This window comes from Lampetra planeri, chromosome 18 (genome assembly GCF_965212315.1).
Source record: "Lampetra planeri chromosome 18, kcLamPlan1.2.h2, whole genome shotgun sequence".
Classification (NCBI taxonomy): Eukaryota; Metazoa; Chordata; class Hyperoartia; order Petromyzontiformes; family Petromyzontidae; genus Lampetra; species Lampetra planeri.
The window spans coordinates 9,684,148-9,711,283 of record NC_136124.1 but is presented as its reverse complement, the minus strand read 5'-3'; the positions used below and the strand labels follow the sequence as shown (position 1 = coordinate 9,711,283).

The 27,136-nt window shown below is 50.1% G+C and overlaps 1 protein-coding gene across 1 annotated transcript in view; it reads left to right on the top strand.

Moving 5' to 3' along the window:
• The window catches only part of PROX2 (prospero homeobox 2), a 55,364-nt gene extending 28,654 nt beyond the window's left edge, over window positions 1–26,710 (top strand). The window contains exon 3 of the mRNA XM_078602508.1: window positions 25,904–26,710. Within this exon, the coding sequence (XP_078458634.1) occupies window positions 25,904–26,089 (186 nt within the window). The 3' untranslated portion in view covers window positions 26,090–26,710. The remainder of the gene's footprint in view (window positions 1–25,903) is intronic.
• The last annotated feature ends 426 nt before the right edge of the window (window positions 26,711–27,136 follow it).

The following is a 27,136-nucleotide window of genomic DNA, read 5'->3' as shown; positions in this document are numbered from 1 at the left end:
TGGAGGGTTGCCACCTTTTCCACTGTAGGCCAAAGCCAGACGTAGTTCTCAGCCAGCCTGCGTCTGTCACCGAACGCCACAGTGCAGCAGCATTACCATAACAAATCAAGATTGATACCATAGCAGAGTTCAACACAACGCCACCGGCACATCTCGGCACGAATCGCTTCGGTTCCCACCGCGCGAACGCACGGAAGCCAATTTTCCGGACCCTCCAGGTCAAAATCGGGACAGGTGGCAACACCAAGTAATGTGGGAGAGATGGAGAGTTTTGGGGCGGGCTGGAGGGGGGTGGTGGGGGGGTGATGGAAGTGGCAGAGGCTGTAAAATTATCCTCTGGAGACGTTCGTATCGAGGGCAGAGGCTCTATCTGACAGCCTTCCCACAGAAGCACATTTCCATTCAGAGTCCTCAAAGTGTGTGCGCGGGAACAATGGCAGGCCTGTCGCAACCTTCATCAAGGTTTTTGCGGATACTATTTCTTTGTGTGTGTGTGTGCGCGCGCGCGCGTTTAATCGGCTTTCCTCAGATCAAACGGAATTCTTTGCCGGTCATAAAATAAAACATTGAGTAGAAATCAAAACACTCGGCGTCGTCGTCGCGTGTGTGAAGGGAATGTGTTTCCAGCGCAAGGTACCCCCCCCCCCCCAAAAAAAATAAACCCGAACGAGGACGCATCAAATCTAACGTTGGGATTATTAGAAAAAAAATGAATATATATACATCCTTGTTAAATCCGGAGAGTTTAGTTCAAGCGGACGCAGCGAGTGTATCTGCATGTTTGTTGAATGTCTTTGGCACCGTACGTGGCCAATTGTACGGTGTGAAAGAAGTCATCATCATGGTGATGATGACGACGATGACCGTCGTCGTGATCATGACGACGATCATCAATGATTTACAGCCGTTTGTCAATCCACCAATGTCAGCTATGGACGGGGGGGGGGTGTTTGATCGTACTTCACAACCACTGGTCAATGTGGATTGGCGAAGGGGCGGCGGGGGGATGGGGGTGGGGGCAGGATCATGGCAGAAGTAACTCGCCACCGATGTTCGCCACGCGAAAAACACGTTCCTGCGGAGGGAGCTGGTAGGAACGTTGGGTTGCTCGGTCAACGGCCAGGGTCAACGACGGCGTGGTGTATTCCGCAAATATGCCCGACTGCGGCGTGAGTAGGTTAAACGTTGAGTTTTATAAGGGTACCACAGGGTGACCAGCCCCTTCCCACCCAGCCACACCCTACCACTCCCCACCCAGCCCCACCCTCCCCACCCAGCCCCTCCCCATCCTCCCCTCCCCACCCGGCCCCACCCCTCCCACCCCCCACCCAGCCCCACCCTCCACACGCAGCCCCTCCCCACCCAGCCCCTCCTCACCCCTCCCACCCCCCACCCAGCCCCACCCTCCCCACCCAGCCCCTCCCCACCCTCCCCTCCCCACCCAGCCCCTCCCTCCCCACCCAGCCCCTCCCTGCACGACGGACGGACACAATAATCCCCTGTGGGCTGGTGTAACCAGGAGGTTCCTACCAGTATGAACAAAGAAATCGAACGCAGGCGTCACGGACTCGCAAATCGCGAGTCCGTGACGCGTCGGAGCCATCAATGCCCCACAGTCACTCGAGCAGCAATTATGTTGAGCCCGTTGGTGATCAGTGTGCACGTGTGTTTGTGTGTGTATCTTGGTCACGCACGGCTGCCTTTCGACACTAATCTCACTCCACGAGGGTATTTATGAATTTGAGTCAAGTCGTAAGCCATAGTTCTGTGGATGTACTTGCCCGCAACCATTGCAATGTGGAATACCCACCGCTGGCTAAGTTTCACCGGTGAATATGAGCACCGCCCAAGGCTCATTCGAGCGGAAGCACTTCTCAGGTGTTGCCTTGGAAAAGTGGTTGAGTTGCGTATCACCTGTGGCGGGGTAGAGTGGCAGTGTGACTCCTCCACCTGTCTTCTGAGCCATCTATTCAGTGTGCCGAGGCAGGATACGTGTTCTCAATAGTCTGGGTATGGATGGATGATCCTCACACAATGATATTTCTGGAAGGGGCGGATTACATTTCAAGAAGACTCGATCCCTCCGCAACAATAAAACCCGCGCCCACAATGCCCTTGGGTGCGGTGGCGCGGAGCGGTCGTGTAGCGGCGTGCGTACTGCACTATGAACCCCGCGATTCGAGTTCGATTCGCGCTCACGGTCGATACCCGTGTGAAAAAATATGAAACGGTCCTGGGCCTCCCCTAGGTCGACTCAGCCTCAAATGAGTACCTGGTGCGGTGCGTAAAAACATCGACACTGGGAAGGCAAAGGCGGCCGGGCGTGGTGCTGGCCACCCACCCCCTCGTGTGTCGTGCCGGCCTTCATGGGTACTCGCTAACAGCACTTGCCCCTACAGTCTGTTAAGGCTACACCGGGCGGGGGGGAGTCTTTGTCTTTAGAGGAGGAGGAGGGCGGTAGCTGGTGACACCAGGGAGGCAACTGAACGACGGCTATGACGGAATGGTCTTTAGATGTATTCTCGGGTTAGTTAAGGGGGGCACGAGAGGACCAGTTCAGATTTCACTCAGCAACTGATGTTAACCTTGGCCAGGAATTAAACTCAGGTTCGCTGATTCGCGCCAAACGATGTAGCGCCTCTTGACCCCGCCACGCTGAACTTAAATTGTGTAAATTATTCGGTGATGCTGCTGCGTGGTGCGTGAGAATAAGTAACAGAAAAAAAACTCGTTCATCAATAGCAAGATGTAATAGCTTGACTTTTAATGTCAATGAGATTATTTAGCAATAATTGTTTTGATTATTGAAGAATTCGTCTATTACTCAACAGCTATCACAGTATTAGGCATCTATTCATAAGCCAATTTAAAAACCGGTCTTCAGAAAACATTTTTAAAAAAAATCCTCATCGGGCTTCACAGTGTAAACAAGTGCAGGCAAATACTCTAAACGCGTGTCTCTAAACGTGGAGGGAGAAAGAAAAAAAATTAACCCGTAAAAACAAAGTTTTTCACTATAAATCCTTTATATGCGTGGCGGCTAGAGTCCTCTCGTCCTCTGGCTTGAGATGGCTGCCACCTATGGGTCAGATGATTGCCTGCCACCATTAAGCAATTGGTAATTAAATATAATTTATTTTTTCCTAAAAAGTGTAAAATTTTGGGAAAAAAATTTCACGAAAATAGATTGTCACGCACAACGAGTCTGTGTGCAAAATGTCAGCTCGATTTGATCACGGGAAGTGGGTTAAAAAACGACCGAAAGATTTGCACGGTCGTAAGCGCGCAAGCAAGTGAACTTAATATAAAGGATTTAATCCAAAAAAGGAAGACACGGAAAAAAGAATCCACGCGACCACGGGGAGAGAGAGATAGACAATAAAACTCCAAATATACAACAGGCGTCGTCAGGGTCGGGGATCGAAATCAGGACCTCCTGTATACCAGGCGAGGTAGTTAACATCTCGCCACCGCCACTTGCACACGGGGATGGGGGCAATGTCGGCTAAGGAGCATTGTTCGGCTGTAACGCGACACCAGACTTGTGATCAAGCAGCTGGACGTGCAACCCAAGCCTCCTTTGACGCGAGCTAAGAAAGATTGCAGCCCTCCACCCCTCCCCCTCAAGGGAAACGCGTCTCTCAGTTATTTCTCTTCACGCCCCTGGGCACGGGAGTGCCCAGGGTTGTAAGATAATGCTCAATTTACAACAAAAAAATAGCCTTTTGAAGAGCCTTGAACATTTCTTCCCCCCAAGTCACTGCAAATCATGTGCGTGCCAAGTCGTGTGAAGTGCGGGGAGCGGTGGCGCAGCGGTGAAGCGCACCGAGCCTGCCGACCGCTCTTCGGCGCCCTGCTCACGGCTAACGTCAGTGACGGATATTTGAGCTGGTCCCTAGGTTGACTGAGCCTTAAATGAGTGTAGTGCCTGGTGCGGTGTGTGTGCGCATCAGAACTGTGGAGACAAAAGGCGGCCCCCGGGAGTAGTAACAGCACTTGCCCCAGTAGTCTGGCAAAGGCTATATGGGGGGCCTTTGCCTTTGTCGTGAGCACACTTCGCTGCGAAGCTGACGGCCACAGTTCGATTCCTGTTCATCCAGCGGCGATTCGTTTTTTAAATTTGTTCAGATTTGCATTATTTCGTGTTGTAATTTAACAAGCAAGGCGATTCTTACGTCAAACAATCGTGAGCACAGTGCAGAGCGCAGACGTCCAATTGTTGACGTCAACCACGGAGGTTGACTCCCTGAGTGTGAGCACCCGTCACGGGGAAGGGAAAACAAAGTAAGGCACGAAAAACAATCGAGCGAGGCAGAGAGTGCAGGGTAACACGAATTAAAATCGAACATTCGCTGTTAATTTTGGGTGCCGTGGTGGCGGGATGTTAACTCCCTCGCCTGGTATGCAGGAGCTCGTGGGTTCGATTGCCTACCCCGACGCCTGCTGATGTATATTTGGAGTTTGCGTGTCTCTCCCCTCGTGGTCGAGTGGATTTTTCTCCGGGTCCTCGGGATTTCCCCCCCCCCCCTCCACATTTAGAATGAACATCACGCGTTTAGAGTAATTGGGCTGCTATGAATGTCCACACGACGACAAGCCCACTTCGTTGAGCTATCATTTGTGGCCAGGTCGCTTCTGAAATCACGCTGTAGAGCTCAGTGGGCCTTGCTTGGTTACATAAAAAAACTGTTCATAGTTAATATAATCCGACACAAGAGGAGGAATGTGGAGTGGCAATGCCCAAAAGCTTTGGTTCCGCTCCCAACAGTCGTACACTCTGCCCGCCCGCCCCCCCACCTCAACCTCCCCCCGCCCCCCCCCCTCCTGCAGACATCATGTCTCGTCTGACCTTACCCGTCGTTGGCGACCTACCCCGCAGGGCCGGGCAATTGAGCGTTTGTCCGTGCGTCGTGCTCGCGCGGGGCGCGGATCAATCGCTCCGCGGTGTGGGCACGTTGTGCCATCTGCTCGCCCCCCTCCCACGCCCTCTCCACCACCCCCCCCCCTTTCTCCTCCTACTCCTCCTCCCCCACCACACTGCCCCCCCCCCCGCCCCCCCATCTTTGCCAAATGGACCCACGCGATGCCCGTGCGGCCTTTCCCACAAGAACGCGATGTCGTTGCTTGCTGTACCCCCACCCCCTTCCCCTGTGAGCGTTGTTTTTGTTGTTGTGGTGGGTGGGTGGGTGGTGGTGTCGTTGTTGTTGTTGTGGTGGTGGGTGGTGGTGTCGTTGTTGTTGTTGTGGAGATGTTGATTATGAATTGTTCATCTTCGTGCCAATCGGGCCTTAGTGTCATTCATTGCCAGGGTTATCGTCGTTGTAAAGATTAAAATGAAATCGTCGTCGTTGTCGCTGTTGGCGTTGAACTGCTGTCGTATGCTCGTCAACATTGTCAGTGGCAATAATTATTAATCTTCCATCGTATAGTTGACGTTAATCCATCGCTATGATGTAACATCATTGCCATCGTGATTGTCAATATTCCAACATCGTCATCATCGTCAACAATCTTCCATCATCATCAATCACCTAGGATTGTTATTATCACTACCATGAATAAATCATCATCATACATCTTATAAACCATCCAGGTTTATTGCCAGCGTATATTTACATATTTAAAAAATATAAATTATTATTCAACGCATTTGTCAATAACACTATGGCCATAAAAGGAAAATAAATGATAGCTGATGTTTCGACCACAGACCCTTCTTTAGAGAATGGCTAAGGACTATAATCATCATCTGTTCGCATTATTGTATCATCATCATCACTGGCATATTCATAATTTGCATTAAGTTGGTGCAAACCCATAAGTGAATTTGAATTGGGGGGGAATGAGTGAAGTTGTGTACGCTCTGTAGCAACGCAATGGAGAGGCGGAGTTTTCTAAAACGTTGTGTTTTCGCTTGCAAGGTAAACGAATTACATTATCAGCGGTCACTGCACTTGACCAAGCTCAGGGTTTTGCTGGTTACAAATCAAACCTCAGTTCCCCGATTATTCATGCGGGCACACTATCAAAAAATAAACTGTCTGAGAACTGGTATAGATGCGATAGATGTGATAATATAGTCTAGAACGTTAAGCTCGTTTCTGCGATCTTTTGATGGCAAAATTGAATAAGAAATCTTATTTCATTCAATATATGAAGAAAAAAAATCACCAAACTAATACTTAATCGGCACAGGAACTTGCGTGCTGATTTGAGCGAGATATTTGAAACCAAACGTTTGCAAGTAAATTCCCCAAAATGTGGATATTATTTCCACACGCCTGCTTTTGTTGTCGTCAATTAAATTTCTCTCAAATAAAGATCTCTCCAAAATGGCATTCATTTTAATTTAATCGGGAAAATTTCCCGAGGAGGAAGAAAGTATAAAAACGAGGAAAAAAAACAGAAACACAGAAAGCAAAAAAAAAACACAACCCATTATTTCCAGGAATGTGGTCTGGGAAATTTTATGGGAAACGTACGTATAATACAGGAAAGTAGTTCTGGTTGCCCACGTGAAGATTTGTAGTAGACATTTGTAAACATATATAGATCGCAGTTGCCAAGCTGAGCTCAGGCCTAAAGGCCCAACATTGCCAAGCCGCCAGCAACAAGCAGCACTTTCGAAGTTGTAATTGATAAAAGAGTTAACGCTTTTCTTGCATCCTGCAAGGTTTTTATGTATGGTGTGTTGAACTTCTTTCGCACCGTACGTAGCCAACCGTGCTAATAAATTAACGTCGTCATTGTTGATCTTCTTGCAATAATAATTTAATGCGAACATCTTTCGATAACTCAGATTACCATATAAAGTGTCCTGTATGCTCATATATATATACACAAGGACCTGTACTCATCTGCATTGGCAATTCAGAACCATTAGGGGATGTCGCTCCACGTTTCTATGGCAGGGACCAGTTATTACACCCCATGGGATGAAAGTTGTATTTGAACAACTGGCAAAGGCGTGAAGTTGAGGAAGAGGTTTGGCTATGCGGCGGCGTAGCTATTGAGTGTGCAGACTGTACAACTCCATCGGTGGGCCGTGTATGTATTTCGAACTTCTTTTGCACCGTACGTAGCCAACCGTGCTAATCGGAGGCGCGGGGGGGAAGGACAACAAACTAAGACACGCAAACAAAGCAGCGCTATGGTGAGAACTTGGGAGAAGAGACGGTGGGCGGAGATCTGAGTGCAGCAGTGGGAGGGAGGCGGCACATCGAGAAGTGAGAGGAGACCGGCAGCGTGGTTGTGGTGGTGGTGGCGGTGGTGGCGGTGGCGGTGGTAGCGGTGGTGGTGGTGGCGGTGGTGGTGGTGGCGGTGTTGGCGGTGGTGGCGGTGTTGGTGATGGTGGTGGCGGCGGTGGCGGTGGTGGTGGTGGTGGTGGTGGCGGTGGTGGTGGCGGTGGTGGCGGTGGTGGTGGTAGAACGCAGTGCGGATGACAAAAACGTCCTCGGCATGCACCGGCGGTGGAAGGAATGAGCGAAGCAGTGACCAAAGATGAACTTCTACACTTTGTAACCTCATTCACACGCGCGATCTTTTCTATGCGCGGTGGGTTGTCTCGTCGTTTGCACTTTTGACCCCGTTAAAACCTCAACGAAATAATCACGATGTTGAAATTGATTTTGGAATTTAACGAAGCTCCGTTTCGCACGTTACTACTTTCGCCCTTATTTCTCGTTTCCGCATTTCCCCGAGGGGGTGGATGGAGTTTGTGGCGAGCACACTCCGCAAACGAATCGGGCAAACATTAATTCGATTTGCAGCCAGGGCTCACTCCCGTTGCGAGCGATATCTCAACCAGTCCTGGGCCTCTTTCCCTTCACCAACCTGCATTGACCAGCATGGTGAAGTATGGTCAAGCAGCTTCTCCCCAATTAACAATACCGTTAATGGGGGAGGAGCTGGATTGACAAAGGGCTGTTGTTGATTGTAATTTTGCAGTTGATCAATATCGATGCCATAAAGAAGGGCCAGGACCCGAAAAAAAACATTGTCGGTTATATATTGACGAACGTGTTGAGTGCGGTGAGTTTTTTTGCGTGTAAACTATTGTTCATCAGCCATGGTCCATCCACGGCTGAATGACCCCCACGATACAACAATACCCACCAAGCACCTGCGCACGAATTTGATTTGTTCACACTCCGTCCTGTTGGACGCCGTTCCGTTTTCATTCCTAACTTATTATCTTCAGCATCGTCACCACCATCATCATTATTATTTAACTACCCAAGTTAGTGGTTTTACTCCCCCCCAGCCCCCCCGAGTGGACCGCCTTTTGTGTAGCTGTCGGCTTCCTGACAAGTTCAGCGGCCTAGACAGTGACCTCCTCGGCACGCTCTTCGTCTCGGCCTTCAAAGCGGCGGCTTGGCGACATCACGGGGGCAAGGCCTCCGGGGCCTTGGGCAACATCCTCCGTTCACACCGCAGCCGGCAGCCAATACCACAGTCATTAGTATTAACAGCGCCCGCAAGCTCGCGCTCAACTAGAGCTGCCACTTCTGACGCCCTTTGTAGAATGTTATGATGGATCACCCTCATTCTGACCCACTGCCATGGCGCACAAAGGGGCCATTTTCTTGAGGCTGTCAGGACAAAAGTGCTTAAATCTCGCGGATAGTTTTACCCGGTTACTCACGGGCTCGGAGATCATAAGCCCATTGTTTAACTTCGCTTACCGCGCTCTTTTCCGGCACATCAAAACTGCTCGCTCTCGACCGATCAAGAAAGCGGAGGGTTTTGACAGCACGAAAGCAAAGCTATTAATTACATTTCCGCAAAACGTTACAACGGGGGACATATAAGTGTCAGCAACACAATGTGGCTTCAGAATGCGTCCGGTTGAAAATGTGTTTTTTTTTGGTCAAATATATCTGTCCTTATTTTTATTTTAAATATATTCTTCCGACAAATCGAACCCATCCATCGCCCCCCCACCCCCGCCCTCCCCCCCGTTCTCATTTTTTTCCTTTACGAGAGTTGGAGGGCGACCAAGTTAACTTCCCACCGTCCCCTAATGAAATGCTGGAAGGCAAAACAGCTTGACGGATGCATTCGAGATCTCCATTAACGTGCTGCTCCGGGCATTACGCTAAGTGGCGCGACAACTGCCGCGCGTCCCCCACGCCCTCGCGCGATGCGCACGCTTGTGCCAAGCCAGCGTTGCCGGCGTCCGAAAGCCCTGCCAGGTCCTTCCCGATGGAGCCCCGGGGAATGGGGCGCTAAGCGCTTTGCCCGCTCCATCACCTTCACTGGGAGCAGCGATGAGAAGAGGGGGGGGGGGATGTATCGCTGTGAATCATCAAATCAGCTAAGCGGATTGGCCAGCCGGTCATCCGACTGACCGACTGACCGACCGACCGACTGACTGAACGATTGACCAACCGACTGTTTGTCCGACCGACTGGCCGATTGATCGACTAACTGACTGACTGATTGACCGACCGACTGGTCAGTCGTGATGATACCAACTATTCGCACGTGTACTTGTGCAAAGTGAGTGTCTCTCTCTCTATCTCTGCGTATTTCCTATAGAGATATCGCTGGAGAGATATTACCTTGCAAATATTACCGAGCATTAACAGATGTGGTCTCATTAGAGCTGTAACGACTCTTGGAAGGTCACAGGATAAGCGAAATCGGACGGGTGATGGTAGACCAACAAGGAATTAAAATGTTTGCCAATGCAGGACAGTTAACCAACTTCAACAATTGCCCCAAAGCCAGCGCTTCCTTCCTCAAGCATTTTTTTTTCTTGATACTTTATTTTGATTACAGCTGGCCTTTTGAGTCGTGGGTATGACTTATTACTAGTTTGTCAATTTACTGAAGAAAAGGGTTAGCAGATTCTCAACGTCTTTTCACGGAGTGTGCTACTCGAGATGTTCGGTCAATTCCGCGAGGGCAAAGACGGGAGAAAGAGAGAGCTCCACGTGTACGAGAGAGGGTGATGAGTGACCTACTTGCCACGACCCGCCATCGTCTGGACAACCTCGTGGCCACCACGCAGGCTGCGCGTAATCTCACGCGCGGAAGCCGCTGCGGCACGATTCACCAAACCCGCCCCCCCCCCCCCAACAGCGCCCAAAAAGACCGCTGGTTCGCAGTCGTTCGCCGCGGCTTTAACGAACGATGCGTTCAACGAACGCACGCACCCTCCGGGGCGGAATGCAGACACAAAACGCCCCCCCCCCTGCCAGTCTGCCCGCAATCGCCCGTCCATCCGTTGGGTGGGTGGGTGCGTGAGAGGACAAGCGTGGGTGATCTTGCCACAAGGTGACTCCGCACTTCGGCCCGGCTCTGCGCGCACATCGAGCTCCGGAGCTCTGGGCACTTTGCTGCATCTGGAGCGAGGTGCACGGCGAGCTGCGTCGGCTGCTCGGGCAGATGCGGCCGATGGCCAGAGCTTATGGCGAATGTCAGTCGTCAGCTAAAGTGCCAATTAGTGCGTGTGCGTGTGAGCCGAGGATCTGGGGCCTTGGCTTCTGAAGCTCCAATCCTCGCCACGCACCATGACGCAGCAGCAGCAGCCTTCGTGTTCGCCCATCTTCGTCTCCTTTCGTACAGCTGGTGTAGACGCAGAACGACAACTACAATTCTCACGGTCAGGTGGTCGAGCCAGATATCCGCGTCAGGAGTAGCTGAGCCGCATCGCTGTGATGTCTCATCCGTGTTCATTGTGCTCACGAGATACTCGCACTCTGCCCGGGAAAGTCCCTCAATGTTCAGTTGAAGGATCCATGTCCCGGGGACTATCGAGCGCGTTGTTGTTGTTTGGCCCTGAATTGGGCCGTTGGCGAGGCTTGCGGTGTTGTTGTTGCTCTGGAGGCCGGCAGACCGATGATCGATGTTCGGTCGCCGCGTTGATGGCGTTCGTCGTGATTTTTCCCTCAACAAGGGTGGGGCCACGTGAAGGCTGCCATCGTCCACTCAGTGTTCGCCAATCATCAGGCGTGCGCCGCGCGTAGCTCCGTATTGTATTTGAAATGGAGCAGGTTGTTGGTAAATGTGGAGAGGCGCAATGATGTAGTGGGGATGTGAGGACTGGAGCTTGTAGGCTACGATCTTGGGTCGTCGCTTTGGAGACCGGGAAGACGTTGATCATTCAGTCGCTGGGGTTGACGATGGCAGGAGTCGCGATTTCTCACCTAGCAGAGTGGGCCATGGTGTGAAGGCTTGGCCATCTTACACGCCCCTCCTAAAGGCTCACAAAACAAGATGTCACATTCTTGGTTCTTTCGGTAAAGTCACGTAAAAGGGAAATAATAAAATAATAATAACACATACAAAAAATATTGTTTCCCTTCTACGTGACTTTACCAAAAAAAAAACAAGAATATGAATTCTTGCAGTCACGAAAGCTTTAAATCGAAATTTAACAAGACGTCACCTTGCACGTTTGTTGCGATTCAGTTCCCGAAGGCATTTGCGTATCTTTACACTTAGCATCTTAGCAAACCCCCTTACTGGTCGCCAACAGCACGTATGACAAAATCACCTCGAATGCACGCGATCTAAGACGGATCTCGGAGGCTATGAACGGCTGAGGCTGGTGAGCGATTGGACGAGTGACTGCCCAGATTACCAAGGTGCTGTAGGCTTGGGCTGCGTGGCGGCCAGGAGATGGCTGCACAGCGATGAATTCCCGAACTCCATTTGTGTGGCGCTTTGAGTGTTAACGCCGCGTTCACATGGCGGGTTTTCTCCAAGCGCCTCGAGTTTCCTCCCACGCGAAGCCAAACTTTCATTCGTGAAATGAGTCAAACAATCCCCCCAATGCGGGGGCAAGTTTCTAAAATCCCTTCAGCCTCTGTCGAGTAAAAGTGAATACAGCACAGTCGTAGGTTCAATCGGTAGGTCCCGTGTCGTTCAGTCAAGTGTGAGTACTCCCGCGTCTGCCGAGATGTCGGGGAAGAGCAGGCCAATTCGTTCGAGAGGGGTCCAGTGGAAGCCCCTTTCCGCCAGCAGTGGCATGAGCGGCCAGTTGCAGGGCTGCCCGCGCAGCGAGGCTTCCTTCCATCGGTGACGAGAGAATGAGGACACATCAGCGATGGACGTGGCGTGCACTTCCATAATAATTAAGATAATAACAGAGGATGAGAACAAACTGCGGAGCGAGAGAGGTGCGCCGACTTGGTTTCGTGTCGCCGACGCGAGGGCTGGGTTCGGCAAAGCGTCTCGCATGACCTTGCCACACCACCGCTCGCTCCGTCCCACCGCACATTAGCAAGCTGGCACGGTACTTTGACTCGGCACGCACGATTGGAGTGGCTCGTGCGCCCGAGATGGGGGCCACGCGGGGAGCGAAGGTGCAGCAGACGGCTGCGGATGCGCCAAGGCAGTAGGGGCACAGGAGAAGGCAGTAGTGGGTGAGGCAGTGGCGGCGAGGCAGTAGGGGCAAGACAGTACCCACACTCGCCAAGGCAGTAGCAGCACAGGACGAGGCAGTAGCGGCACAGGGTGAGTAGTGGCAAGGCAGTAGGGGCAAGGCAGTAGGGGCACAGGAGAAGGCAGTAGTGGGCGAGGCAGTGGCGGCAAGGCAGTAGGGACAAGGCAGTACTCACACTCGCCAAGGCAGTAGCAGCACAGGACGAGGCAGTACCCACACATACCCAGGCAGTCGTGGCACAGGACGGGGGAGGCCTCGTCCACTCTTTCAACAAACTCCTCCGGCCCGGTTTACGACGGCGCATCGGCGTGACGTCGCCGACATTAAACCCCTTTTAGGTGCTGCCGAGTGCTTCCGTTGAAAGGGAGCCGCGCGCAAGTTGCTTTTGTGAAGCTTTCTGTTGGAGGTGCGATGTTTCACCTGTCCCCCCCTCCCACCTGCTGCCACTCCCCAGGGATTCCACGAATTGTCACGAATCGGGTGTCATGGTTCCGTTCGAAATGGACGTGACTTTTTTTTCAATCGTGGGTGATGCAGGTCAGGGAGACCAATTACATGCAACGTGTACTAATCGGAGAGCATTCCATTTTATTTCAAGTGACTTGATGCGCTGTATCACAAATTTATTAACCGATATCAATCAATTAATTAATGCAAGGGGAGGCCTCTGCTGTCATAAATGTTCTTATGACAAACGGTTGGTCCACGCAAGATTTTTGCCCAGATAATTCTATTTTCAGGGCTGCCGTTGAGCGTGCAAGTGAGCAATGGTGCATAGAAGCTAAACCAGGGGTCGGCAACCAAAATAACAAGAAGAGCTATTTATTTCCAATTCGGTACAAAATTCAGTATTTCAAGAGCCGCAATGCATCTGAGTACATACTGTACATACGTACATATTGTCAAGAAGCAGCCCGTAAAGAGCCGCATGCGGCTCCGGAGCCGTAGGTTGCCGACCCCTGAGCTAAACTATGAATGAAATTATTTTTATTTTACCAGGTAAGGCCCACTGAGCTATATAGCTCTGTTGCAGAAGCCCCGTGGCCGCAAATGATAGCGCAACGAAGTGGCTATCGTGTGGAAATGTATAGCCGCCAAATACTCTAAACGCGACCTCCTGCATACCAGGCGAGGTGGTTAACATCTCGCAACGCGTGGATGGCATGGGGCCCCTCGTGCGTGGCGTGACATCCAGTGCCGGATAAAGCTCGTGCGGGGCTTGTAGCATGATGTTATAAAGGGGCCCTAAATAAAATAAAAACACGTAAATATTAAAACACAAATGTTTTACTTGCACAGTACAGTAATTGTATTTTTTCATTTGCAATACAGCCAGATAAAACGACAAATCGCTAACCTTAAACACCCAGTCGTTCATAAAAGTTGAAGGCGGTATAGTACTATAGTAATAGAGCAAGTGCAGAATCACTGAACCGGAATTGTTAGCTTGAAAGCATTTAGCGCGGGGCCCTTGAAAGTGCGGGGCTCGTAGCATTTGTAGCTGCTTTTGCGACGAGGATAACAATGGTCAACACACTTTTTCTGGCATAAGGTATTCCAGCGGTTTTAAGGTAATTTTTGGGCGCTGATTCCAAATCTGGAATCAGTTTTTGTCTATCATATCAGGATTTTGAGAAATTCAATATTGCATTTTCAATAAAAACTGCAGAAGAAAAATATGAAATATATGTGGATATCTACATAAAATGATATTATAAACACACTATCCGAAAAACACAGCACCATATTTGAACACTAAAGCAGTCACTGACTCGCAACAACTTGCAATAATAAGTGACAGAGTTAATTTCGGGTAAAATCAATGAAAATGGGGTATGCCGATAGCATAAAAATGAGATGTGATAGAGCAAATCTGAGATCAGATTTGGAATCAGCACCCTGAAATTAGTCTAAAACAGCTGCAAAAGTCCAGGCCAGAAAAAAATGTTTTTTTTTTGTTGACCAGTGTGGTGACATCTTGTCGCCCCCTCTGCCTTCCCACACGTTTTTCTAGGCCGCGTGCTTGGGGCCCTCTCTGGCACCCGGACCCTGGTTGTGCAGCAGCAGTACCAACTTCTCATCTTTGCAAGTTGGCACTGCTTTCATAGGGGTAAGGGGGGGGAAGTCGATAAAGTTCGTCGTACGGGGGAGGTGGGGGATGGATTGGGGGGGGGGGGAGATTTGGCCACTGCTCACGATGGAATTTCCATCCCAATGTAAATAGCAACGCCCACCCCCCCTCCGCGAGAAGAAGCGCCGTACTTCGAATGTGTGTATTTTGAGATGGACAATGCCGTCTTAAATCCCCAAAGCGGTGGGGTTTGGTGGCAGCAGCTACGCGGTGACTTTTCCTCCAGGAGCAAAACGTGTTCCTCTCCCTCCGCCGTCACGTCCACCGCATTTCTCATTTGTATCGTCTCTCGTGCGTGTTGTTTCTCAGTTTGTTGGGGTTTTTTGGACTCCTTTGTACAGTTCAGTTTGCTCCATGAGTCGAAATTTAACATCGTAATCATCATCAGCCATTATCTATCCACTACTAGATGAAGGCACTCCCAAGCCGGTCTCGTGTGATGTACCCAGTTCCTGCCACACTGCCTAGGCCAAGCTGTACCTGGATTGTACGTATTATTATAATTCTTATAGTTTGTGTTCTAGAGTTGCTTGCTTTGTTAAATTATAACAGAAATAACAATTTAAAGCCCTTTTGTCAATCCATTGCTGGGTGGGGGCCTCGCGACGGCTCGTGGGTTGTGATGGTTATTCGACCAACATTCACCGCGATGATGAGTGCCGGTTGGTGAATGCTGGCGGCATTGACATGGGGAGAGCGTAGGAAACTGGAATTCATAAATACAGGACAACACCTTTCTTGCTGAACTGCCCTCTTCTGCCCACAATGTAACCCCCGCAGCCTATAACACCTATTATGCATGGCAGTCGCCCATCAAATCGCCATCCAGGCTCAGTCCTGCTTACGAGAGGGCGGCTTGCTGCGTCTGACGAGCTCAGGCGCGCACATTTCTACCGGCGATTTTGGTCATTTGCCGGCGTCTCAATTCACCATCACCAACGTGACCTCTTCTTCACGCACCACGCTCACCACACCGCCACCGTCGCCTTCACCCACGTCCACCACCGCCGTGACAAGCGCCCCTTCACGCGCGTGCCATGCGTGTGCCGGAGGAGGCTGCTTTGTATAAATATACCGAGTGGGAGCCGTCCCGTAATCTCTCCTCCGCCGCCGCCGCTGTCGCCGCTGCTGCTGCAGCGTTTTATAAAATTCACGACGAGAGGCAAAGTTGACAGAGAGAGATAAAACGGCGGCTCATTCCTTGGCGTCTGCGATGTTGGGTTTGCTCTGCTGGGGGGGGATTTTTTTTCGTCTCTTAATATTAACTGGAGAAAGATACAACCCAAGGGCTGCAGACTGGCTGTAAACACCGTGATGGTAGTCGTAATAATAATATTATATTTAATATTGATGGGGCAGGGGAGGGGTAGCACAGCAGTCAGCGCACCGCGATATGAAAGCGGCAACCTGGGTTTGTTTCACGATTCTGGCCAACATTAGTGCTAAGCGATGTCTGAACACGGTCGTGGGCTACCCCCCCCTCCTTCCTTTTCATAACCAACACTGACCAGCGTAGTGAAGTATGATCAAACAACTTGCTTTACCGAACCCGCATGGGGGCGGGGGGGGGGCTTCGTCCGACAGTGTTTAAGTGACAGCTCATTCAGACAATAGTAGCAGAATTACAATTCAACTGTAATGTTATTATTATTATAATAATAATTTCAAGAAAAACTTTTTGGAAAAATAACTACATTCACTACCTATTGCCTTAACTGCAGTTGAGCTTGTTAATTTCAATTCCGACAAACAATTGGAAGACATCGCAACGTGAAGTTGTGCCAGAAGTTGAAAACGTCTGGCAGTGTGGGTAAAGTTTAGGGAGTGTAAGAGGATGGACAATGGAATAGATGATTGGGGAGGGAGATGGGGGGGGGGAGTGGGGGGGGCACTGGACCCCTAAACCCGCTGCCCCAACTCACTGACAAAACAGTCCTGCCTATGGTCCGATATAAATGAAGTTGACCGCACAGGGCGATCACGATGATAAACCGCGTACACTTTTGGATACACATCCCACGGCTTTGTCACTGGTAAGCACAAATCGTTAAGGGCAGATAAATGAGTTCTTTATCATATCTTGCTCCGGTACTTTAATAGCCCCCCGCCACCCGTCATTGAATTACCGAATCACAGGGCCTTTAATTAAGCCCTAATTGGGTTGTCACTTTTAATCTGTCGGGAATTTCAATGATGCCACTTGGCAAGAATCTCAGACAAACGGTCAATATCTATATTTTTTTTGCCAACGGGACAAACGGCGCTGCCATCCGTCTGCCTGAAACATGATTATTGTAATTGTCCTTCGAGCCCGCTTCACAAATGGCACGGGGTTTTTTTTCTGGAAAAATAGAGCGAGAGAGAGAGAAGAAAAAAAACATATATATAAATAAGTGCATGAATAATGATAAAAAAAAAATAAGCGGAGGTCCTTTTTTTTGTTCCCGAAGTTTCGATCGTAGTGTTTGCCCACTCAGATAAGGACATGAAAAGGGGGCCATCAGACAGACAGCCTGCCAAGGGCCTCGGACTGAACATTCAAGCCCCAGCTCGCTTTATCAGCCCCCTTTTGTGTGCCGTGAACCTTTTGCCGAGGCTTGCAGTTTTTGCTTATCGAACAAACGGAGCATTTGCTTATAATTTCATTATTTCTCTCTTGCCGCTTGCTTATGTTTGAACTGAAAAAAAATTTGGCTGCGTGGACCTTTCGCCGTAAAAAAAAATCCCAACTTAAGTCATGGGGACAAGCATCTGCCGATGATGTTCCGTGTTTTACAATGCTTTGTATTACTACGACGCATACTCGTGGTTGTTGTTGTTGTTGCCTGTTACAGAAACTTGGCCGAGAATTAGTTTAATTTTTCGTCCAGAGTTTAAGCTGCTACTTAAAAACGGAGTTCTGCTTTGCGGGCCTAGCCACCACAGTGCCTCCATATATATGTTTTGTACACACGTGTAGTGATAAACATGGGCTCTTATAAAACTATTATTTATTGTAGCGAAGGAAAAAGGCACAAAATTTACTTATCGATCACCATCATTATGAGCAGCAGCAATGACCTATCCACTGATGCTGGATGTCGGCCCCCCACGATGCCGCCATCCCTCGCAGTCACGCAATACAGGCGTCCATCCAACTCCCGCACGTACCCAAGCCGATGTCATCACTTCGTCTCTACAGTGCACGTGCTCTCGGTCTCCGCTCCTTCGGCTGCCACTCCGTAATTGGTCCTGCCCACCGGTCATTATATCTCATGGAGACGTGTCCCACCCACATGCACGTGCTTTACTTGACGTTCAACACGATGTCTATGAAACCCTAATACGCGTGTCTCCCTTCCTGCCTCCGAGTGCAATTACAAGCGTGCAACTCTCCATTGGATCGAGGACAAATCTGCATTCAATGGGTGACAGCTTTCAGTAGTCAGGCGCCTCGTTTGTGGAATGTCCGTTAGGGATGCTCCGTCAGTCGAGGTTTTTAAAGCTCGTCCGAAAACTCATTTATTTTCTCTTGCATATCCATCTGTGTGGTTTCTTTTTTTACTTTTCGTTTTCATGTTAAGAGTTTTTTTTTTACTGGGATTGTGTTGCAAAGCGCTGCGAGGCCTTGTGTGAATGGCGCTCTGTAAAAAAAAACGGAGTCTTACGACGTTTCTTCGCGCAACGTTCAGCTTTTGCTCCGTGCGCTTTCTCTCGTCAGTGTCCGTGCTCTCTGATCCGCGTGTGTCCTAGACGCACACGACGACCGGCAACATGGCCATGATGTGTGTGTCACGTGTCGATCATTTACTCGAACAAAACTCGCTTTGATGGCACGCAGCTCCGAAGCAAACGAATCTTATTTTCGAGCGTGGGCCTTTCGACGGTTGGCACGAGGTCAAATCCCTCCAGCGGGAGCGGGGGCGGGGGGGTGTGGGGTCACATGCCAATACCGATACGATAAGACAACACACTCGAAGTCGTATCCCAAAACAACAAAAAAGGTTCAAATGTTGTCGCGAGGAGCAAATGACGCAGGCGAGGATGAGAGAGAGGGCGAGCGAGATAGACACGCGAGTTATGAGAATGTTGTAACAGTTTCGTAACGCCCACTGGGATGAAAGGCATTGTGCAAGCGCGAAAACAGGCAGCATCGCCACGTGTAGGGACAGGCAAAGATGTAACAAATCGGGGATGTTTTTAGATTTTGGTTTTTTTAATGAGCGACAACTTTAAAATAGGATTGGCCGATGATCGCACTACACACGAAAAAGTACGCTCAATTTTGGCATTTCCCAAGGTTACGCGTCGCAAGAAAGATTGCACGAGCGTCAACGAAGTGTACATCGGAGCAAATGCCTCTCGGTTTGCCGACGGGGCAAAGTAGGCTTTCCGACTTTGCCCTGTGCAGTTGATCCTTCCTCGTACGTTTACCCGAACCGGGATATGTACGATAATTATTTAATAAAATAGATTACTCCTGCCATCGTCGGTTCGATCGCTCGGCTAAAATCGGATAACACGGAAATAGTTGCAAACAACAAGTCTCGCTTTCTGTTTGGCACGTGTGCCGCTGGACGGGTGGCGATGGGTGGGACTTGGTGATTTCATTTGCATTGTCGGTCGCGTCATACTGTGGGCGTGGCTTGCAGGGGGGTTTCCAGCTTTCACGAGCCAGGATGTGGAGGGGGGGGCGCTATTTTTAAAAGGGCCCGAGCAATGGAACACAAAAAGAGCAGTCGATACGAATGTAAGTCGATGTAGTTGTTTCAGCTCTAACGTTTATTCCTTCCTCACTTTCGTTCCTTCCTTGAACGCTCGCGTTATCTCGTTGTGCCCGATGTTTGTCTCACACCTGCGATGAGCGCGGTTGGCTAGAAGTTCAACGTACATGCGTGCGGAGAAAAACAACCCATTAGAATAGAAATTGGCCAAAGAGCCACTCCCGGTAAGCAATCTTGAGGGACTCGGTGAGGAAATCAGTGTCGCGCTATTTGGAGTTGTGGGGGGGGGAGGCAGCTGTAATTAAACCAAGTCAGCTGCACAATTAGCCCAGGTGCTCGCAAGCACACAGGTGCGCACAGAGGCAGGTGGATCTATGAGCTCACCACGTGGAACACTTTATAAATGAGCTCAATGTTCCCGACGAACAAACACACATGTACACACACACACGCGCGCGCATTGCATTATGCACAGTCGCCTAAAGATACAGAGCCAGCCAAGGTGGCAGAGCAAGCAGGCTCAGAATCGGAAGGTCGCGAGTTGAAGGTTCGAAGTTCACAATCTTTGATCTTTATTTATTCTGGAGAAATCCGATGAGCTGTGAAGCCCTTTTTCTCACATGTACAGTAGACTGGGGGTTCACCCAGCCCCATCATCCCTCCGGGGTCAATAAAATGAGTACCACCTTTGTGACGAAGTCAGTAGTGGTTGTCCTATCGGGTAGACCCCCCCTCCCCCGTCATAGGAATGTGGAATTTCCACCAATGGCTCAATGGCTGTAAATAGGAGATGAGCTTCACACAGCTTCAGTACTCATTTGAGCAGGACATCAATCTTGCCTTTTTGTTTTACCTAAATTAGCTTGTTCCAAGGTTTTTACATTTGACAGTGGCCTTTGTGTAAACAGAGCTAAAATGCACGCACGTGATGATGGTGATGATGATTGAGGAATGGATGATGACGATTATTATAATGTCCAGGTGTAAGCAACTTGTTTTTCGAGTGAATGCAACTGCCTACCCTGTGGCCTCTCCCACCCCCCCACTCCCCACGTACATTTAAAAACCCGCTGCTTTATATATGTACATTAGCCGAATGCATTCACATTGGGACCTTCGTGAGTAAGGCTACATGTTTTATAAATACATCAATAATTGAGTGCATCGTATTAGGCCACTTGGAGCTTCGCAAAAATGGGATTTACACTCCGACACTTTTAAAGTCTGAGATCAACGCATTGCGCGTGTTACAACATCAACCCGTCGAGACACTTTATACGATAGCTTTCACGCCACGTTTTTGCAATACAAATGTGGATCTATATTGCATCAGCATAGCTGCTTGGATGACCATGAAGAGTCATTCATTAATAATAATAATGTTCAGCCCGTTGTTAATCTCTCGCATCTCCCCCACGCCGTTGTTGTGTCGGTCGTCAAGGAGGGGCTGTAAGACCAAAACTTCGCCATCCTGGTCATCATTGTGGGTGGGTGGGAGAAGAGGTGGCACCCTCGGCCATATCAGATATTTCGCCAACAAGAACACGGACCCGCCAATGCGGCACCGCTCCGCCCCAAATTATATCGACACGGTAACAGATATAATGACCGACGTAACGGCCAGCAGCGGTCAATATTAAAATCGAGTGAAATGGCAGAGGTGCGCTGTGATGCCAGCACGCTGCCCGTAATCAGAAGGTTCCAGAAAGTTTTGATATTTATCTATTTTTATTCAAGAACCCAGAACACGGATATCACGGAGGTAGTTAACAACGCGGCACTTAGAATTCTCCCTTGACACGTAACGATAAGACTAACAACAACAAATACCGAATAATATACCGCCACTACTAATAACGATTGATTAGAATAGCTAAGAGTTGATACGAATTATGGAGGCGCACCGCCTTAGTGTGGGGCAGCTTTTCAAGAGGCGTTCGCCACGAAGGGCGGCGAGTTATCTCGTGGCAAGGGGCACACCGTGGCCACGAGTGATCAAAGGGCCCCCGGGGGCAAAAGCGGGCGGCGCCTTTGCCGCAAACAACCGCGGTGGATCCCAACACTTATAATTTCAAACCACGGAGCTGTGGCCTCACAGGCCAGCGGTGGCCTCACATGTCTCTCTCTCGCGCGCGCGCTCCTCAACGCCGTCCCCTCGCTATCCCTTTGAAGGTGGCGAGGAAGAGAGAGAGAGAGAGGACTTCTCTATGGCCTCGTCCCCCGTTGCCTGCCTGGTGGCGTGGGTGGGACCGGGATGGCCTGCGAGGGTTCCGCGTGGGAGTTAGTTAGGCGCGGGGATTTTATTACAGGGGAGGAGGAGGTGGTGGTGGTGGAAAGAAGCAGAAGGAATTTGAACTTAAGATTTCTCGACTTAATCAAAGAGTCTGTGGTATTCCTGCAAACTCATTTCATGGGTCTGCGGGGGGAAGCATTAAATATATAAGGTCTGCGTGTGGGGTGTGTGGGGGGGGGGGTACAAAAAATGAAGTAACTCACTGATTGGAGCATCACTCCCACAACACGGAGAGCACATTTAATCCACTCTGCCTTTTGATCCAACCGTTTGCAATTTATTGGCTGGCTAATTTTTGAGGTTGTAACTTAGAGAGAGAGACGGGGGGCGGGGGGGTCACGGCGTGTCCGGAACATTTTAAGCGGAGTGGGGGGTAGTCGGTGTGGTGGGAGTGGGGGTGGATCACTCCCACCCCGAAGCACGAAAACAAAACACTATATCAATATCTCGGCTTGGTCAAGGGTGAAGAGAAGGGTTCTTGGCTTTTTCCGAGACTTTGGTTTCCAGAGTGAGTCACTGCGGGGAGTGCACAATCGCTCGGCACTCTCCCACAATTTTTTTCACACGCGCGCACGCCGATGTTTAAAAACGTTAAGATTTCGACACTTGCAGCTGGATAACAAAGCCGCGGGCGGGCGGGTGGGCTTGGCTGCCTGGCTCGCCAGGCTGATTCTCCCACCGTTAAATGAAAGTCCACCGCGCGCATTGGGTTCAAATTAATGCGCTCAGGTGAGAGGCGCGACGGGTTGGTGCCTTGCCTTCGACTTTTTAAAGTGAACATTTTTTTTCAGCTGCCCTCGGCTTGTGTACGCTGCCGTCGAAACTTTCAAAACATTTCCTCCTCCCCGGTTTATCTGTTTCTTTTCTGTTCTTATCTCATTTCGGGAAGAATTGGGGATTTGTTTTCTCATATTTCAGTGGTTCATAGAAATACATTGTCGTATGCGTCATTATAAGAATAATATTAATAACTAATGTTATTCTGCAGTTGCCCAGGGAAGCCTCGCTGAGTTTCAAGAGTTATTTTTTTTGCAATTAGTGCTTGGAAATTTCCATTAACGGTGGCGAGATGTTAACTATCTCGCCTGGTATACAGGAGGTCGTGAGTTTGATCCCATCCCCTACGCCTGTATATTTGCAGGCGTAGGGGATGTTCTCGCTGTGGTCAAGTGGATTTTTCTCCGGGTCCTCCGGTTTTTCCCTCCGCATTTAGACACACGTGTTTAGAGTATTCGGCCACGATAAATGTCCATGTGATAAGCCACTTCGTTGGGATATAATTTGTGGCCAGGTCGCTTCTGAAAAAGAGCTGTATAGTTCAGTGCGCCTTATCTGGTAAAATAATAAAAAATAGTTAAATAGTTTAGTATTAGGAAACCACTGGATCTATGCACTTTTAAATCGAGATTGAAAACTAATTTCTTTAGAACTGCTTTGTGCGTTTAGTTTGTTGTCCTTCCATGGCACCTCCGATTAGCACTGTTGGCTAAGTACGGTGGTAGTTCGAAAGAAGTCCAATATGCATGCATAAATACAACCTGGAGAAAACCTGGAGAAAACCCGGAGATTCCACGGAGAAAACTCACCACCGCCATCTCCTGGCCACCTCGCACGAATCTCCAGAGCAATGTTCTTCACGAATTTGCAGAGGGTGGGGGGCGGGGGGGGGCACTCTCACGGATGAGACATCATCAGTGAGGACCGCCACACACTTGAAACCATTGGAGGTTTTGACAGCAGCACCATGTGGGGGTGTTTTCACAATTTGTGTTTTTGTCGGGGCCTGCATGTCAGGGGGCCCACCGGTGTCGCTGCGGGTCTTGCAATGAAGAACACTGATCTCGTGATCTCGAGTGACAAAACAACAAGGACCGGCAAATGACAGAGTTTGCTTGATTTTGCAAAAAAAATTGCATCGAGCGTGACGGCGCAGACTCCACGACTGTGATCGCCGAACACTGAACCGCAGACGCTCCGATCTTTGCCGCGAGCAAGTCCACAAACCTCACAGGTAGCGAGATCACACGGTGAAATGCAGCTTCGGCACAGCTTTCGTTTGCCGTGAGGTTTTCTGTTAAGGTTTCATCCCCCCCCCCCGCCTCTCTTCATTGCAACTTTAATTCGTGGCTGGCAGGATGGAACCCCGCTTGGGTGTTTGTTTTTGTACGTAGCAGGAAGTTTGTATCGTTTAACACCACATGTGCTTAACCACACAGCGCCCCAGTCTTCTCGCCCGAGCTTTATTCCATTTACAGGAAGCTTTGGTGCCTCGTGCGTGTTTGTGTTTAGAGATTTTGGGGCGATTATCATCTCAGGTTCGGGGGCGACTGATTGATTTATTCAGTTCAGTGGAAAAGGCTTTTTGCGTTTCCAGTAACTAGTCGGGGGATTTCGAATGAAGGTGTGGCCACACATGACCCCAGGCACTTTTGACCAAATCTGCTAATGGTGAAGATTAAGCGCGTTATTGATCGCCCCCCGACGCCGCTGCGCAACACAAAAAAAAGCGAGTGTGTGAAACGCCGCGAATAATGCCGGATCAAAGTCTCGCCGGCCGTGCTAGCGGCCACGGCGGCGGTGATAACAAGACATCCACACGCGTCGGCTTCGGGAGCCGCTGGGGACGCGGCGAGCAAGGCAAAGCCGCCCAGAGTTTGCCGAGAGCGCCGACCGCGTGCAACGCTTCTCGCGGCAGGAGACGGCACTCAAAGCAAAAAGTGCGAGTGGTTGGTTGGTTGGGTGGTTGGTTGGGTGGTTGGTTGGGTGGTTGGTTGGGTGGTTGGTTGGGTGGTTGGGTGGTTGGTTGGGTGGTTGGTTGGGTGGTTGGTTGGGTGGTTGGTTGGGTGGTTGGTTGGGTGGTTGGTGGGGGGTGGGGGAGCGGTAGCGTAGTGGATCGCGCGCTACGCTACAGACCCCGGAGACATCGAGTTCGATCCCAACTCATGGCCAACGTCGGTGACGAATATCTGAACCGTTCCTGAGACTCTCCTAGGTTTACTCAGCCACAGATGAGTACCTTGTGTGGTGTGTTCATATCAGCACTGGAGAGACAAAGGTGGCCCGGCGTGGTGTTGGTCACTCGCACACTCGTGTGACGTGCTTGCTGACAGCACTTGCCCCAACAGTTTTTTGAGGCTATACGGGGGATCTTTGTCTTTGGGGGTAACGGGGGCGCTCCCCTGGGTGAGGTCTTTACCTCTGTAGCTTGCACTTCCGATGAGCACGGTTGGCTACGTACGGTGCAAAAAAAGTTCAACACACCATACATAAAAACCTTGCCGGATGCAAGAAAATCGTTGACGCTCTCTTAATTACAACTTCGAAAGTGCTGCTTGTTGCTGGCAGCTTGGAGATGTTCGGCCTTTGGGCCTGAGCTCAGCTTGGCAACTGCGGTCTATATATGTTTACATGTCTAATACAAATCTTCACATGCAACCAGCATGTTTGTCTATGATTTTATATGTTAGTCTATGGGTCTCTATGTATGTCTATGCATTTCTACGTGAGACTCTGTGTTTCTTTGCAAGTCTATGATTTTATACGTGGGTCTATGGATCTCTATGCAAGTCTGTACACAGCACTAGATACACACACCTGTATATATATGAGATGTTATTGGGTGCACAATGGTTCCGATTCAGGGTCTTCATTTGATCCAAAAATCTACTTCGTTTTTGCCGTTGTGGTGAATATGAAAAGTATCCAGTGGCTGAAAGTTTTATAGCAACTAATTGAATATACAGCCTATCGTCACCATCGCCAGCCATGACCTATCCACTGCTGGATGAAGGCCTCCCTCACGGCTCACGTGAAGCAACACTCCACGTGGCTCTAGATAATCTCATCGCTCCATCTCCCAGCCGGATGTCATCTAGGACATTTTCCCTTTATTTTTGGCTGCTTTTGGATGTCCAGCCCATTCACGCTTACATTTCATTTAAACACTCAACGCTGTTTTCCGTCCCGTCCACGTTGTTTCCTCTTCAAGTCTCTCGGTGTAATTCCCAACACGCACCCCTCCCAACGTTTCTTTGCGAAGTTCCGAATTTGATCCATTCTCTTTTTGTCATCGTCCACGTGACCGATCCACGCACCGCAACAAATCTTCCGGGATCGATAACGTTTCTTCAGCACGTACGCATGCGGAACTTCTTTCACACCGTACTTAGCCAACCGCGCAAAACGGAGGTGCAACCGAGTGAGAGACTCGATCGCAGTGTCAGCATAATTGGCGCATGGTTCTGTGACGACGCCGCAAGGCTCACAGAGCCAGCCGGGGGCACACACCCCTGCCGATCCTTGCGTTTCGATCCTGACACCCCTCGTCGCCGTCCGTCTCTCCCTCTCTCTCTCTCTCCGTGTGTCTCCCTGTCTCTCGCCAGGTTCCCGAGCGTTTCCTGGAGGTGGCGGAAATCACCCTGCGCGAGTTTTTCTCCGCGATCCAGGCAGGTAAGGACGTGGACCCGTCGTGGAAGAAGGCCATCTACAAGGTGATCTGCAAGCTGGACGCCGAGGTGCCCGAGGCTTTCCGCTCCCCCAGCTGCCTTCACGAGCTTCTGGGCGACTGAGACAACATTCGCTTTTTTCGTCCGCGGAAAAAATCTCCACCGCGACCACCGCCACCACCACCACCGCCGCCGCCACCGCCGCCTCGTATTATCTCCTGACGCGACCACCAACAGCCCGGCAAGCGGAGCCTCTTTTTGATGACACGGAGGGGGAAGCTCTTCGTCGAAGCCGACGGAAGATCGGATGACGTTTGTGAAGGCCTCTGCAAGGTCGGGGCTTCGAGGGTGGGGGAGACTTTGGCCCTCACTGCGAGGCGGTTCCAGCACTACCGATGGACTTGACTCCCGTTTGCGGGGGTTCTTGATGAGAATAGATATAAATTAAGCATTTCTTCGGGTTTTTTGTTTCTCCCCCACGCCCCCGCCACCCCCCACCCCCCTCTTGCTGGGTGCGACCGTACCATATTTTCCCTGATTACGAGTACTTAAATCAGAGAGAGAGTGAGAATTATAGTGATAATAATGAGTTAGCCGTCATCGCGTGGATTGAATAAAATGTCCAAATTCCGCATCTTAATCCAACTGCTCAAGCATCATTAATCCTGCAGTCCCGCATTGCATCACGGGTCAGTTTTGAATTTGCGAATTTCCCTTTGATTCCTCCCATTCCCCCCCCCCACCCCTCCCACCCCTCCCACCCCTCCCACCCCGTCCACCCCATTGTCGTTCATTCCTACGCTCTCGCGGTGTCAATTTCCGCATCGACAAAAAAAGGTCGACGTTTCAAACTACGATTGACGTCTGTCCACAGCAGTTTATATCTCTCTCGACATACATAAAGCAGCGGGGGTTTTTTAAACACATTTGGTACTCAATTATGGAAAACTAAAAAAAACGCAAAAACTAAAACGATGATAAGAAAACAAATATATTCCTACGGTCGTTGCGAATGGGCCGTGCGTGTACACTCAGGCTGTGGCAAGGCTTGCGTGCAACATTCGCGGGTTTTACGCTTCAGAGAGGCTTTCTCCGTACGAGTTACGCCCGTCGTACGCACAACAGGGGAAGAGCCGTTGATTGGGCGGAGGTCGTTTTTTTGTGCGATTC